We start from the raw sequence: 15,481 nt of genomic DNA on the forward strand, positions 1-15,481 counted from the left end.
ACCGGCAGTGACCACACTTGTATATAAACCCTGAGTAGGGATCTGTACAGTTAGTTTTTAGAGTAACCCTCATTCAGTAAACACCTGTTGATTGCTCCCTGCAGTCTCTTGTCTAATTATTGAAGGACACAACATCAAGATACACGGATCTAACATTGGCGACGAGAAGATTCAAACCTACCTGCAACTCTGCATCACCTCCCAGGGATTCGCTCCTGGAGAACAGTGAAAGAAGAAGGCCGAGTCCAGAAGCACGGGCGTCGACCACGGGAAACCCCCCAGTCATCCAGCGGAGATTTGAGCATCGCAGGGGAGGCTGTCGAGAGCCAGGCTTGGTTCTCCAGTCACAGTGGTCCAGCGAAACGGGCTGGCAACAGGTACGGCGCAGACCCTTCCCGGACAGCGGTGGCTAGAGCCGACTGACGGCACAGAAAAAGGCCGAGCAGCGTCGACGGGAGAAGAGAGAGGGTAGAGCGCACAGGGTGCAGCCGGTGTTCAGGACCGAGCGGCATCGACGGGAGAAGAGAGAGGGTAGAGCGCACAGGGCGCAGCCGGTGTTCAGGACCGAGCGGCGTCAACGGGAGAGAGCAGAGTGCAGCCGGTGTTCAAGGGCCGAGCAGCATCAACGAGAGAGAGAGGCGTGCAGGAAAACGCGCAGAGCGCAGCCGGTGTTCAAGGGCCGAGCAGCGTCAGCGGGGAAGAAAGGAAAGCGCGGGAGCTGCCATTTTGAGCCGCAGCGGAGAAGAAGGGAGAGCGCGGGAGATGCCATTTTGAGCCAGTTTAACCACACCCAGGGATGCCGAAGAGTGGCAGTGTCACAGCGTTCGACAATGAAGTCGAAGATTGGACGACATATGTCGAACGCATAGAAGTGTACTGCAAGGCGAATGAAGTGCCAGATGACAGGAAAACGCTGGTATTGTTGAATTCAATGGGTGCAAAAACGTATGGCTTACTGCGAAACCTAGTAACCCCAGAGAAGCCAGTGGAAAAGGATTTTGAAAACAGTGTCAATCCTACAGGACCACTTAGACCCCACACCGCTGCTGATAGCGGAAAGATTTAAGTTTCACAAAAGGAACCAGCATAAAGATGAAAGTAATGCTGAGTATTTAACGGAACTGCGCAAGCTATCGAAACACTGCCAGTTTGGAACGGGACTAGCAGATACTTTAAGGGACAAGTTTATGTGTGGGCTTCAAAGTGAAGGAACCCAGAAACGGCTTCTATCAGAAAAGGATCTTACGCTGGACAAGGCTTTCAGCATGGCAGTATCACACGAAGCAGCAGCACGGGGTGCGGCAGAGATACAATGGAGACCGCAAGAATATGGCACAAATGAAATGTCATACGGAACAGTGAAGTGCTATCGCTGCAGCAGAACAACACACAACCATAAGGATTGCTGGTTCAAGGACAAAGTGTGCAGACAGTGTGGGAAAGTAGGACACATAGCAAGAGTCTGCAGGTGGGGAAAGAAAACCAGCAACAAGAAATCTCCACAGGAGAAGTACAAGAAGGTACATAAGGTGACGGAGAGTAGTTCAGACGAACAGAAAAGTGATACAGACTCCGGAAGCAAGGAGCTGGGTTGTCTGAAACTACATAATGTGATCAAAACGGAGGATCACCAAACTATCTGGGTCACGCTCAAGATAGCCGGAGTCCAAGTGAAAATGGAATTGGACACAGGATCAGCCCTAACAGTCATAAACCGAAGGGACTACAAGCGGCTATTCTCACATATACCCTTGAGAGATACAGAGATTGTCTTGAAGATGTACACGGGGCAAAAAGTCTACCCCAAAGGAAAAATAAGGGTGAACATTATATATAACGGCAAGGAAACACCAAAAATGGACCTATATGTATTGCCAGATGGAGGACCACCACTACTAGGACGTGAATGGATCTGGAAGATACAGCTAGATTGGCACTCCATACAAGCACTGACTGTAGATGCCAAAAAGGATGACGACGTCACACCTGGACGACTGTCAAAAATGCTAACTGACGCACAAGAAGTGTTCCAGGAGGGACTCGGAACACTAAAAGGCATAACAGCGACTATCAAAATAGAAGAAAATGCAAGCCCAAAGTTTTTTAAGGCCAGACCGGTGCCTTATGTGATCCGCCCAGCCGTCGAAGCAGAGCTGGAAGGTTTGGAACGTTCAGGAGTACTGTCCAAAGTGGACTGGAGCGAGTGGGCTACACCCATCGTTCCTGTAATGAAGAGGTCGTTGAGTAATACGCCTGGGGAACCAAAGAAGGTTCGCATCTGTGGGGACTTTAAGGTGACAGTGAACCCAGTCCTTCACACTGTACAATATCCGCTTCCGCGGATTGAAGATATTTTCACCTCGCTATCTGGAGGGAAATGCTTCACTAAGTTTGATCTGGCCCAGGCGTACCTGCAAATGGAGTTAGAAGAAGCCTCGAAACAGTACCTCACGATCAACACTCATAAAGGTCTCTACCAATACAACCGGCTGGTGTTCGGAGTAGCATCAGCTCCAGCTATTTGGCAAAGGGCAATGGATCAAGTCCTGCAAGGGATTCCAGGGACCCAGTGTTATTTGGACGACATCCTGGTCACGGGCGAAAATGACAGTGATCACCTCGCCAACCTGGAGCAGGTGCTCACTAGATTGAAGGAATATGGGCTCCGAGCTAATCGCCACAAATGCGAGTTTTTCCAGAAGCAGATCTCGTATTGTGGCCACATTATTGATGAAGAGGGGTCACATAAGTCCCCTGAAAAGATTGAGGCAGTAGTCAAGGCTCCAGCACCGGAAACTGTGTCACAACTGAGGTCGTTCCTCGGGCTGGTGAACTCCTACCATAAGTTCTTGCCGAATTTGTCTACAGTCCTACACCCACTGAACACCCTACTGCAAACGGGGGTACCATGGAAGTGGAGTGACGAATGTAAACGAGCTTTCCAGAAGAGAAAAGCATTGATCACATCAAAAGAGGTGTTGGCTCATTTCAACCCAGCACTACCAATTCGGTTGGCGTGTGATGCATCACCCTATGACATTGGAGCGGTGCTGTCGCACAAATTCCCGGATGGCTCGGAGAGGCCAGTAGCCTTTGCGTCTCGGTCACTAACCTCAGCCAAGCATAAGTGCGCCCAGATTGACAGGGAGATTGACAAAAAGTTCAATCACTATCTGCACGGGCAGAAGTTCACCTTGCTGACTGACCACCAACCACTTGTCTCCATCTTTAATCCAAAGAAGGGCGTTCCGGTGATGACTGCGCAACAGCTACAAAGATGGTCCCTTTTTCTAGGGGCGAACCAATATGAAATCGAGTATAAGGGCACGAAACAGCATGGAAACGCTGATGGGCTATCACGCCTGCCACTGCCTACTGCGGAGGAAGCACCAGCAGTGGACCCTGTCGAAATATTTTATTCGACTATAATTGAACGCTTGCCAGTAACTAGCGCTGATATAGAGAAGGAGACCCGAAATTACCCGACACTGTCTCGGGTATATGACTTGACGGTGAAGGGATGGCCAACACATGGCGACTCACTGTTGCCAGCATTCTCATCCAGAAGAGAACAGCTGTCAGTATGCCAGGGGACCTTGATGTGTGGATCCCGAATGGTAATTCCACCCAAGTTAAGGGAGAGAGTGCTCAATGAGCTTCACGAAGGCCACCTGGGCGGGGTGAAAATGAAAAGCCTTGTTAGGGCTTATGTGTGGTGGCCGGGGATCGATCAGCAAATCGAGGACCTGACAAAGAGCTGCTCAGGATGCCAGAAGGTCCAAAATGCACCACCACATGCCCCTCTACACCCATGGGAGTGGCCCTCATCTCCATGGCAACGGGTGCATATTGATTTTGCTGGTCCATTCATGGACTCAATGTTTTTAATAGCCGTGGATGCGCACTCGAAATGGGCTGAGGTGATCAAAATGTCCTCCACCACCACAGAGAAAACTATTGCAGTCCTACGGACCATTTTTGCCAGGAACGGCTTGCCAGAGCAGATTTGCTCTGATAACGGACCACAGTTTGTGTCCGAAGAGTTTCGAAGATTTATGAAAAGGAATGGGGTAAGGCATTACACATCCGCCCCGTATCATCCAGCCACAAATGGATTGGCTGAGAGGTTCGTACAAACCTTTAAAAAAGCAGTAAAGGCCATGTGCGATGACAACATTCCACTGCAGCATAAGGTGGACAATTTCCTGTTAGCCTACAGAAATGCGACACATGCAGTCACCAACCAGACCCCGGCCATGATGTTCTTTAACCGAAGGTTGAGATCTCGTCTGGATTTGCTCAGACCAAATGTACAAAGAGATGTTGAGAATAAGCAATTCCAGCACATCAATGAGAAGCTGACAAGGAGCTTCAATGTAGGGCAACCAGTCTTGGCCCGCGACTACCGAACAGAGAAATGGCAACCAGGAACGATATGCACACGGCAGGGGCCACTAATGTACACAGTGGATGTTGGGGAGAACATTGTGAGACGCCATGTTGACCAGATCCTAGAGTCACAGGAACGAGTCAACCCCATGTCTCGCCCATACGTACCTGGTGATGAACCCGACGTACAGGTAGCAACTACCCCAGAAACAGTAGCATCGGAAGCGGATGAACCAACCAACGACAGGGGGCCAGAATCGCCTCCGCACCAAGAGCAAGACACTCGGGAAAGGCGCTATCCAGAAAGGATCAGGAAGCCTCCCCAAAGACTGAATTTATAAATAGACTATTTTCAGTTAATGTTGCATGTTAAATGTGTTAATTGTAATTAGTTTGATATTTAATTGTTAAATGAGTGTTATGGTACTGTTAATCTAAAAGGGGAGGGATTGTAGTGTATGTACCTTTAAGGGGAGAACTACTTTTTACAGCTCCTGTATACTGTAGTACCGGCAGTGACCACACCTGTATATAAACCCTGAGTAGGGATCTGTACAGTTAGTTTTTAGAGTAACCCTCATTCAGTAAACACCTGTTGATTGTTCCCTGCAGTCTCTTGTCTAATTATTGAAGGGCACAACATCAAGATACACGGATCTAACAAAGCCAACCATTGGCCTCAAAGGCCGTATACTTTTTGTCAGAGTCCTTTAACGGTACTTGATGACCTGCGCTCTTTAAATCAAAAGTTGAAAATACCTTGTGGTTGTCAAGGTTATTGACCATGTCATCGATGCGTGGCAGTGGGTAGGCATCCAGGTTGGTATACTGGTTAATAGTTTGCGAGTAATCGATGCAAAGACGTTTCTTGTGTTGCTTCAGGGGATTTTTAACAACGACGACTTGAGCCCGCCAGGAAGATGAACATGGCTCAATGATACCATCAGCTAGAAGGCGAGAGATTTCTGCCTCGATAAAGGATCGATCATCTTGGCTGAAACGTCGTGATTTAGTGACTATGGGCTTACATTGGGGGGAAAGAGTGGCAAACAAGGAGGGCTCCTTGAGCGAAGCCGCCGAAAGAGCACAAACGGTACTTTGGAAATAGTAAGCTCCAGCTTTGACCCTCCGAACTCGAAAGTGAGTCTTTTGTTTTGTTTCTGGAAATCTTGTCCCAGAAGCATATCACTGCATAGGTTTTTGAGCACCCCGAGCCGGGTGGAGAAATAAGTGCGGCCATTGAGAATAAGGTCGACAAGACAAAAGCCAGAAGAGTTGGTGGTGAGTGTCGTCAGAGCCATTGCAATTTCCCTGTCCGAGGGGTAAATACGCAGTTTTAACTTACTGACAGCCCGCTCACTAATGAAGCTGTCAGAGCTGCATGAGTCGATTAGTGCGCTCAAAATGTGTCCATTTACTGAAACCTTCATGGCTGCATGGGACAGACTTTGGGAAAAAACAGCTGTGATGGGAGGAGGAGCAGTTTTACCCTTGACAGCTGTAAACTTAGTAGTGGTTCTTGGGGGAGGAGCATTTTCATAGCAGCTGTAACCTTAGTAGTGGCTCTTGGGGGAGGAGCAGTTTTATAAATATTAGCTGCAAAACTAACAGGAGCTCTCGACTGGTATACCTTAGAAAAGTGGCCTTACTAACAGAGGCTCTTGACTGGCATACCTTAGAAAAGTGACCTTGCTGCAATGATTGCAGGTTGCGTTACGAGCAGGACAACATTTCCTATAATGGAACACACCTCCACAGAAGAAACACTTCCTTCCAGATTGCCAAGATGCCGCTAGAGCGGGGTCATCATCAGTGAAGGCTTCCGCCCGAGACCTATTGAAGGAGTCATTAAAAGTGATAGCAGCAGCCCGTGCACAAGGTAAAAGATAGGTATGTGCATTCCTCTTTGCTAAGTCCAGGGAACATGCCTGGTCATAGGCAGCATGTAACTCGAGGGATTTATTCTCCAACAGATGCTGGCATATGAAAGGAGACACAATCCCATTAATAAAGGAATCACGAATTAACTCCTCCTGGTACTGCTCAGCTGTGACAGCTTTAAGATTACAATCCTTGCTGAGCCTGTGAAGTTTCTGCAGGAATTCATCAAGTGATTCCCCGGGTTGTTGAGTTGTGGCCAGTAGATGCCGAGCAAAAATTTTGTTTGGGGCCTTAACATAGCATTGCTGTAATATTAAGATAGCGGAGTCATAGTCTATACAGTCTTCAATATAGTCAAACTCATGAGGAGATACATAATTGGCAAGTATCTCTAATTTATCAGGAAAATTCTCACCACACACCCTGATGAAGTTGCTGAAGGTACGATACCAGTGTTTCCATTCCTTTGCATTTGTAGGTGAATTCGGGTCCAGGTCAAGACGGGCGGGTCTGAGTATTTTGTCCATGATGAATTGATTACTACGTCGGAGTTCCCTTCTGCAGTTGAAGTCATAGCTGGCTGTTCCCGAAATCACTCAGAGTGTGGGGTCGATATCAAGTTGATTACATTGACGTAAAAAAACTCACTATGCACTTGGTTCGAGTATAAAGCAAGGCTTTAATCAACTTGTTTCAAAACATGGAGATCTAGTTGTACTTCATTAGTTCCTGTCTTACAACATATTCCTGGGCAAGCTGGGCCCACGCCCGAGTATTTATACTCCTTGGACGGTGCCACCAGCTGGCCATCCAGTGTTATTTCATGAGTCATTTCTTCATGATGATGAGATTTATAACAGCTTGCTCCAAGGAGGTGACAGTGGATAGAGAGTTGACTCCAAACACTTGCAACCTGCATACAGCTCAAAAATGCCTTCCAAATCCTGAAGGCTCAAGCTTCTGACAATGGAAAATGGCCAGCTGTGAAATGGTGGCTTTCATACCACTTTTGCAGCTGTCACCTATTCACAGCAATGGGGAGACATACAGAACCCGACCTACTTAACTGATGTGATCGCCGAACGATGGGAACCCTGTTAAAAATGTGCAAAAATAGAAAAAGGCGGGCAAAATAGTGGTTAACAAGCACTTAACAAGCAGCTAACTACCTTAAATGCCTCTCCCGCCGCTTGGTGTCAGGTCTGTTCTGAAGTCGCAGACCCAACACTTTGGAAACTGAATTAGAGGCGGGTTTGCGGCGGGTTCCCAACCCGCTGTCAATCAGTTTGAATTTGACAGCTGACCCACCTCCAAACCCGCCCTCTGTGCGCTGGCAAAATCGTGGCCAAAGTATTTGTTTAATTTCCATGCCATTTCCTTATTCCCCATTACATTTCTCCTGTCTCAGTCTGTAAGGGACCCACATTTACTTTCGTTAATCTTTTCTTTTTACATACCTATGGAAGCTTTTACAGTCTTTTTTTGTCTCTCGCTAGTTTACTCTCATTCTATTTTCCCTTTATCAATTTCTTGGTCCTCCTTTGCTGAATTCTAAAATCCTCCCAATCCTCAGGCTTATTACTCTTTTTAGCAACATTATTAGCTTCTTCCTTTAATCTAATACTATCTTTAACTTCTCTTGTTAGCCACAGTTGGACCACTTTTCCTGTGGGTTTTTTGTGCCTTAAAAGAATTTATATTTGTTGGAAATTATGTATTAATTCTTTAAATGCTAGCCTTGCTTGTCTACCGTCATACCTTTTAATGTAGTTTCCCAATCTACCTTAGCCAACTTGCCCTTCATATCTACATAGTTTGCTTTCAGATTTAACTAAATCACTTTCAAACTCAATATAAAATTCTATCATATTATGGTCACTCTTCCCTAAAGGCCCCTTTACTACAAGGTTATTAATTAACACTTCTCGTTACACCATACTAGATCTAAAATAACATGTTCCCCAGTTGGTTCCTCAACATACTGATCTAGAAAACTATCTTGCATACATTCCATGAATTCGTCCTCCACACTATTACTGCAAATTTCGTTTGCCAGCCTATATGTAGATTAAAGTCCCCCATGATTACTGTATTACCCTTGTTACATGTGCCTCTAATTTCCTGATTTATACTCTGCCCTACATTACAACTACTGTTTGCGGGCCTATAAACAACTCCCACCAATGTTTTTGCCCCTTTCAGTTTCTTAGCTCCACCCAAACTGATTCTATTTCTTGATTTTCAGAGCTGAGATCCTTTCTCTCTGCTGTCTTTATCCCATCCTTTATTATCAGGGCTACCCCGCCTCCTTTTCCATTTTGCCTAGCTCTTCTAAACGTTAAGTGTCCTAGAATATTTAGTTCCCAACCTTGGTCACATTGCAATCACATCTCCTAAAAAGAGCCAATTTCTCTCTGACAAATAAATTAATTATACGTAATCACTGTTAACCAGTATATCAAGTTAATGTTACACCTATATATTTATAATTGTTATATTGTTACTTATTTCTGTAAAATCAATATTTTTGCAGTTATGATTACTTTAAAAGCTTATTAACAAGTACAGGAAACTTTTTTATCCGGCACTGACGGGACCGGCGTGGTGCCGGTCGATCAAAAAGTCCGGATTACAGAGATGTATACTTACCAAGGTACGAGAGCCCCGTACACAGCCACAGGCGCAGGAGCCCCGGTTACATGGCATTTGTGCAGGAGTCCCGGTTACACGGCCGCAGATCCAGGAGTCCCTGTTGCACGGCCACAGGTGCAGGAACCCGGTTACATGGCCACAGATCCAGGAATCCCGGTTACACGGCCACAGATCCAGGAACCCCGGTTACACGGCCACTAATATATAGTAAAATTACCTGAACCTACTCCTGAATTTTGCCGGTTAAAAGAGAGTTTCCTGTACATGTATTTTTGTAACAGATTATATCCCACTTTTAGATTGCATTTTGTCAAAAATTATTGCTGCCATCCATTTTTAGATCTGAAATTCTTTCTCTTTAGGGTTTCCTGAATTAAAACAAAATTTCCTGTCCACCCAATGGATTGCAAGCTATATTTTCCAGTAAAGAAAAAGAGCAGTTTTTGGATGGCCGTGGTGGCGACCAGTGCACATCTCATTAGATCTATGAAAATTATGTTATTGGGGCCCATGCCAGATTTCACATTGTTCTTGCTGACTCCTCTCCTGTAGCACAGCTTTCAAAATATAAATCTACCACACAATTGTTTAGCTGGCTTGGTTTATTCTGAATGTTCCTTCTCATGAGTTCCTGTTGCTGTAGAGAGCATTGTTTTTGCATTCTAAGACTTCCAGTTACCATCCCTTTCGCTATATTAAATTGTTTACAGCTGCAAAATCAGTTGCCGCAAACAAAGTTCTCAGGACAGGAATTCTCAGGTGGGGGCTCAAATGAAACTACAGAATTTAGATGGGGAAGATCACTTCATAAGGGACAATAGGGGCAGGTGAAATTACATCTTGGCCATTACTTACCCACCAAACTTCAAAATGGATGGAATTATTCCGGGACACACAATAATGTTACCAAATTAATGTCACACAATAGCTCAATAGATCTACTGAACATCATAATTATCTTGGATCAAAATTGTTTCTAAAACATTTATAATATTGAATTGAATGTTTAATGAACAACATCACAGTTTTGCATTATGTGTAGGTGTGAAAGCTAAAAGAGTATTAATTGTACACCAAGTAGCATTTGCACATTAAAGTCTACAACAAAATGTCCTAGTTTTCTTACTGTTTCTGCTTTGCAGGTCACCTCTTATTAACAAAAAGAATTCTGCAGTTATCATTGTGTATGCCCTTGAAGTCATTCAGCCATCGGTTATTCAGGGTTTAATACATTACCAACATTAGACATTACTGATAACTACACTGCCAATGACCACCTGGTGGATTATAATTTCAAAACGAGCCATTTATGTTGGTGGAAGGTTTCTGGAAAACTTGGACAGTGTATTTTTACAGAACTCAGTAATTATGAGTTTGTACACATGTATGTATAAAATATTTTTGTATGGGAGAGTTTTGTAATATGTATGTAGTGCACTGTGAATTTGGTGTGTAACAAATTTCTCAAGCACGTTCAGCTCCACTTCTGCTCAGTGTGAAGTGGATCTGATCTGTAAAAAGAAAGGAAAGGTTATGACATTTCGGATGTCTACCCTTCATAGTATTTCTCAATTAAATTACTATTTTCTCCCCAAAAAAGTTCTTATTAAAAGACATCTAATTCTTATGTAAATAGTTATTAGTAGTTATTATTTGATAGTAATGTTTTATTATTAGAAGAAATTCTTTGTGAAGATAATGATTTGTACAGTCACTCATTCTCTAAGATCTGTTACACATTGTAGCTGTTAAATGAAAAAAGAAAAAAAGTTTTTGAATCCTGTTTAATATTGTAAAGGGACTAATTATTAAAATGACATTTAAAAGTGTTTTCCTTATTTCCTTCACAGCAATGAGAACTATGCTGTTTATTAGTCTCCTGTCGCTCTGTGAAGAGATGCTGATTTGCAGCTCTGACTCTCTTCCTAGTGATATTACTATAGGATTTGCAGTTGATATCTACCATGCCATTCGTTCAGTGCAGAAGAACCAAAATCTTATTTGTTCACCAATGTCTATCAGTCTGGGCCTAGGGATGATAGAACTGGGTGCAAGAGGGACCACTTTGCAACAGCTAAGAAAAGGTCTACATTTTGATAAAGCACAAGAAGGTAGGTAAAACTGTCTCTGTACACAAGCTTGTTAAAGTGAACTAGACAGAAATGGATTTGCAATTGTAGAAAAAAAGTTGCTTTCCTGTTCACTTATATATGGCATATATATAACATTGGCTAATAACCATTTATTTTTAAACTACGTCTGCTGAAATCTAAAGGATTGTGATTCTGATTTTAGGGAAGGAATTTTCTATGTTGAAAAAGCAATCCAAAATCATCTCTACTAGTAGTAAGAAATACAAGCTAAAAATTGCCAATGCAATTTACATTCAGGATGGATACCGCCTAACTGAACAATATCGCCACAGCAACCGGGAATTCTTTGATAATACTGTAAGAAAAGTGAATTTTCAAGATTCCATATCTGCTGCCAACATTATCAATACATGGGTAGCTAATCAGACCAATGGTAAGTGTTCGTATACTGTATACTCATTTTCTGCTAATAGCATTATTTTATCTAACAAAGTAAGTGGGCTGTAGCTGGGGCATTCCAATTTAGGATAAAGAAGATGTTGCAATCCATCTACACCCAAGAAAGCATATCTTGTTCTGAATAACTCATACAAGAGCATTAAACAGCATTCGAAAAGAATCAAACTTATACGGGAACATCAGGAAGCTAAATGTATGTGAAGGGAATGTCTAAACATAGTCTATAATAAAATGGAATGAGATGCAATTTTAACTCGGAGTGAGCATGGAGCTGGCAGAACGAGCACCATGCTCGTTTGGCTCGAAAACATTAGGCTCGAAACATTGTCAGAGGGCTTCTAAGACCTAATTGGTCTTGTGATGACACCGACAAGTAGCACCTGAGATACTGCGCCCAACATTAGTGGGCTGCAAGGAGTAGGTGCGGATGCTGCTGTTTGGAGAGTGGCAGTGAACCTGCTTCCTTGATGTCCTCTCCAGTGGCTTTACATGAGCGAGCTTCAGACATGGGGTCGGCCCCCCCTTGGTACTGCAAGATGGCTGCTAAAAGTAGCTACCCTGAGATGAAAGTAACCTCAGGTCTCTGAGGCTCCAGGGGAACCATTGCAACCACTCACTGCTGAAGCTCATCTCTCTCAGTGAGCACTTTGTAGGCATAATCAATTAGGAACTAAGTTACCTTGCACAAAGTGTAGGTATAGTTTTAAGAAGTAGGTGCAGATAGGAAGAATTGATTTTGTTGTCACTTCCTGGTGCATGTTGTTTAAAGTAAGGACAGTTTGATAAATTATAGTTGTAAGTTCATTTCTTTGTATGCTTTCAACTTTTGGGAGTTGGGTAATGGCAGGTTAAGTGTAGACTTCTATCTTATAGAGGGCCTTGGCTGAAGTCTTGGAAAGTGGACTTTGTAAGTGAGAACGTGGGTGGGTGTATTTATGTGTATGTGTGTTGGAGGGTAGAACAGGCAATTGTGAAGTGACTTTATTTGGTGAGTCACCCTTAATTTATTGAAAACTTTGGGTTATCAGTTATATAGCCCGTGCTCTGGGAGCTGGCTGCTGCCTCTCCTTTTCCACTTCCTCTCCTTCTTATGCATCCTCCTCATGCTGTGGGACTGCCTAAGTAAAACCACCTTGGTCTGTAGACCAAGGCCACGATTTTACCATCGGCGACGGGTTGGAGTTGGGTTGGCTGGTCAATGGGCTCCGGTCCTGTTGCTGGTTTAATCCGCTTGGAATTAACTATTTTCCCTTAACTGGGCTTATTAAGCTCGTCGTGCGCATTGCCCGGCCTAATCAGTGGGTTCGGGTCTGCTGCTCGCTTCTGATGTCTTCCATTCAGCTGCATTTAAGGAGCCCATGCAGCCTTGTGGTTTTTCCTTCATTTTCTGATGCTTTTCAGTGTGGCAGATAGAGAGATGAGTGGTTCAAGATCAAAGGCCTCTCCAAGATTTGATGATGACTCCCTCCATGCTCTTGTGGAGGGAGTGAGAGGGCGCAAAGAGGTTATGTTCCCCTCAAATGGATGGAGGAAGCCGTCTCAGCAAACCAAGGCAGCCTGGCTGCAAATTGCTGAGGAGGTGAGCGCCAGGTCTTTGTGCTCACACACCTGGGTTCAGTGTCACAAAAGGTTCAATGATCTGCTACGCTCAGCAAAAGTGAGTATCACATCACACTTACCTTAGCAGATTGAAGGTGAGTATCACATCACACTTACCTTCAATTTGCTCCCCATCTCCTCTCATCACCGGCACTCTGCTTTGTCAACCTACTCCTCCACATCCCAACTTACCCTTACACCCCTTGCACCCTTAACTATCCCTCTCTCTCTATATACAGACTCACTCCACCATTCTACTATGCACCCCTTACACTCACTATCATTGTTATGCAATGGCAACAACTAACAATGTACAGGGAGGGCCCTTGGTTTTGGCACCTCACTCCGTCTTTGTCTCCCTCGAAGCATCTATGCTATGGATTCTCTACACTCACTCCAACATTCTCGCTCAAACTCCACTTGTGTCCCTCATTGTAGGAAAAGAGAGCCCACAATAAGAGGGAGAGGGGCAGGACAGGAGGAGGGCCACCTTCCTTGGAGCACATGACTACTGCTGAGGCTGCTATCGACATCGTCAGAGGTGCAGAGGAGCTGGACATGGGGGACGGCGAGATAGGCGCAGTAAAGCAAGCTGGTGACAGAATAGATTTGCAACCTGTTATGTTCATAAATAAATAGACATTTTCATTATGAACAGCTAGCTTGAGCTAGTCATTTACTCAGTCATGTGGACTAGTGTACAGGCATCCATCTTGACTACTGCCTTGTGGGTAGCCCACCAGTAAACATACAGCTCCACCTAGTGTACCATTCTAGAATGACATGTTACTGATCATTACATCCCCCTTCCTTAGAGGTTAAACAGAATCAATATCAATCAATTATAACGACATAAACATCTTCACAACAGTCAACACATTTTCAAAGCTTTACTTTATGAACTCTAAGCTTTTCATTCTTTTATTATAGTTTTCTTTGTACTCAAAGATTAAGTCTATCAGGCTTTTTTACTTCACGTGTGGATCTTCTCAGCACAGGTAAGTCTGATGTGTTTTCATGAGAGCCTGTATGTGTGTTTGTGTTAGATTGTTCTGGTGGTGAGTGACAAGATTCAGTTGCGGCATTGTCATCGATTTGCTCTTGGATAGTTTCTTGTGTTTTCAGGAGGGAACGGTGGTTCCTCCTGAGAATCTGTCCTTCCTCAGTTCTAACAGTGTATGACCTTGGTCCTACTTCCTCAAGAACTGTAGCTTTCCTGTTCCATGCATCTGGATCCTCAATCCTGAAAACATCATCCCTTATCAATGGTTTCAGAGTTTTGGATGACTTGTCATAGTGTGATTTCTGTTAAGCTTTAACAGTTGAAGTCTCTGTCTCAGTTCCTTACTCTGCTTTTCTTTTGCACAGCAGGGTAGCGTGGTGCGCAACTTGCGACCCATTAGGAGTTCAGCAGGTGAAGAACCAGAGTCTAAAGGGGAGGCTCGGTAGCTCACCAGGGCGAGATAAGGATCAGACTTGCTTTCTGTTGCTTTCTTCAGTAGCTGTTTGAGAACTTGAACACCTTTCTCTGCCTTACCATTCGACTGAGCATACAGAGGACTGGATGTGATGTGCTGAAAGTCATAATGTGCTGCAAACTGTTGCCACTCCTTACAGTTGAAGCACAGACCATTGTCGCTAACGGCAATCCTGGGAATCCCATGTCTGGCGAAAATGGATTTTACATGCATTATGACACTGCTTGCTGATGTGCTTGAGAGCAGCGCCATCTCAGGATAGTTAGAATAGTAGTCAATCACTAATAGATAGTCTTTACCATTCAAATGAAAAAGGTCCATACCAACCTTTTGCCATGGTGCTGTTGGTAAGTCAGCTACTATCATTGGTTCCTTTGCTTGTTTGTTTTGGTGTTTCTGACATGTCTCACATTTGCCTATCATGTTCTCAATGTCCTTACTTATGCCAGGCCAATAAACAGTGTCTCTTGCTCTCCTTTTGCATTTTTCAATTCAGAGGTGTCCCTCATGAATCCTTTTGAGCATGTCTTGACGTAGAGCCTGTGGAATTACTATTCTGTTCTGTTTTAGTAATAGTCCACTTGCGACACTTAACTCTGACCTGATGTGATAGTACTTTGGACAGGAACCTTTTGGCCAACCATGATGAATGTTCTCTATTACTGTTTGTAACACTGTATCTTTTACTGTTTCTTCTGCTATTTGCTTTGATTTTGTGTCTGACACGGGCAGCGCAGCAGTGACCATACTCACATGAACATCCACGTCTTCCTCAGTAGAGCTCACATGACTCATTGTGGGTGCTCGGGATAGTGCATCTGCTAACACTATGTGTTTGCCTGGTGTGTAGATCAGTTCAAAGTCATATCTTTGCAGCTTCATCATGAGTCGTTGAATCCTTGGAGACATCTCATTCAGGTTTTTTTTAAT

General features: G+C 44.2%; 1 protein-coding gene across 1 annotated transcript in view; it reads left to right on the forward strand.

The window, feature by feature from the left end:
- Positions 1-10,721: 10,721 nt before the first annotated feature.
- LOC147115801 (serpin I2-like) overlaps positions 10,722-15,481 on the forward strand; it is a 35,912-nt gene continuing 31,152 nt past the window's right edge. The window contains exons 1-2 of the mRNA XM_085990382.1: positions 10,722-11,033; positions 11,218-11,448. Of these exons, the coding sequence (XP_085846508.1) occupies positions 10,736-11,033; positions 11,218-11,448 (529 nt within the window). The 5' untranslated portion in view covers positions 10,722-10,735. The remainder of the gene's footprint in view (positions 11,034-11,217; positions 11,449-15,481) is intronic.

The sequence above is a fragment of the Somniosus microcephalus genome, chromosome 6 (assembly GCF_052327205.1).
Source record: "Somniosus microcephalus isolate GS21.2 chromosome 6, FLI_Smic_1.0, whole genome shotgun sequence".
NCBI lineage: Eukaryota > Metazoa > Chordata > Chondrichthyes > Squaliformes > Somniosidae > Somniosus > Somniosus microcephalus.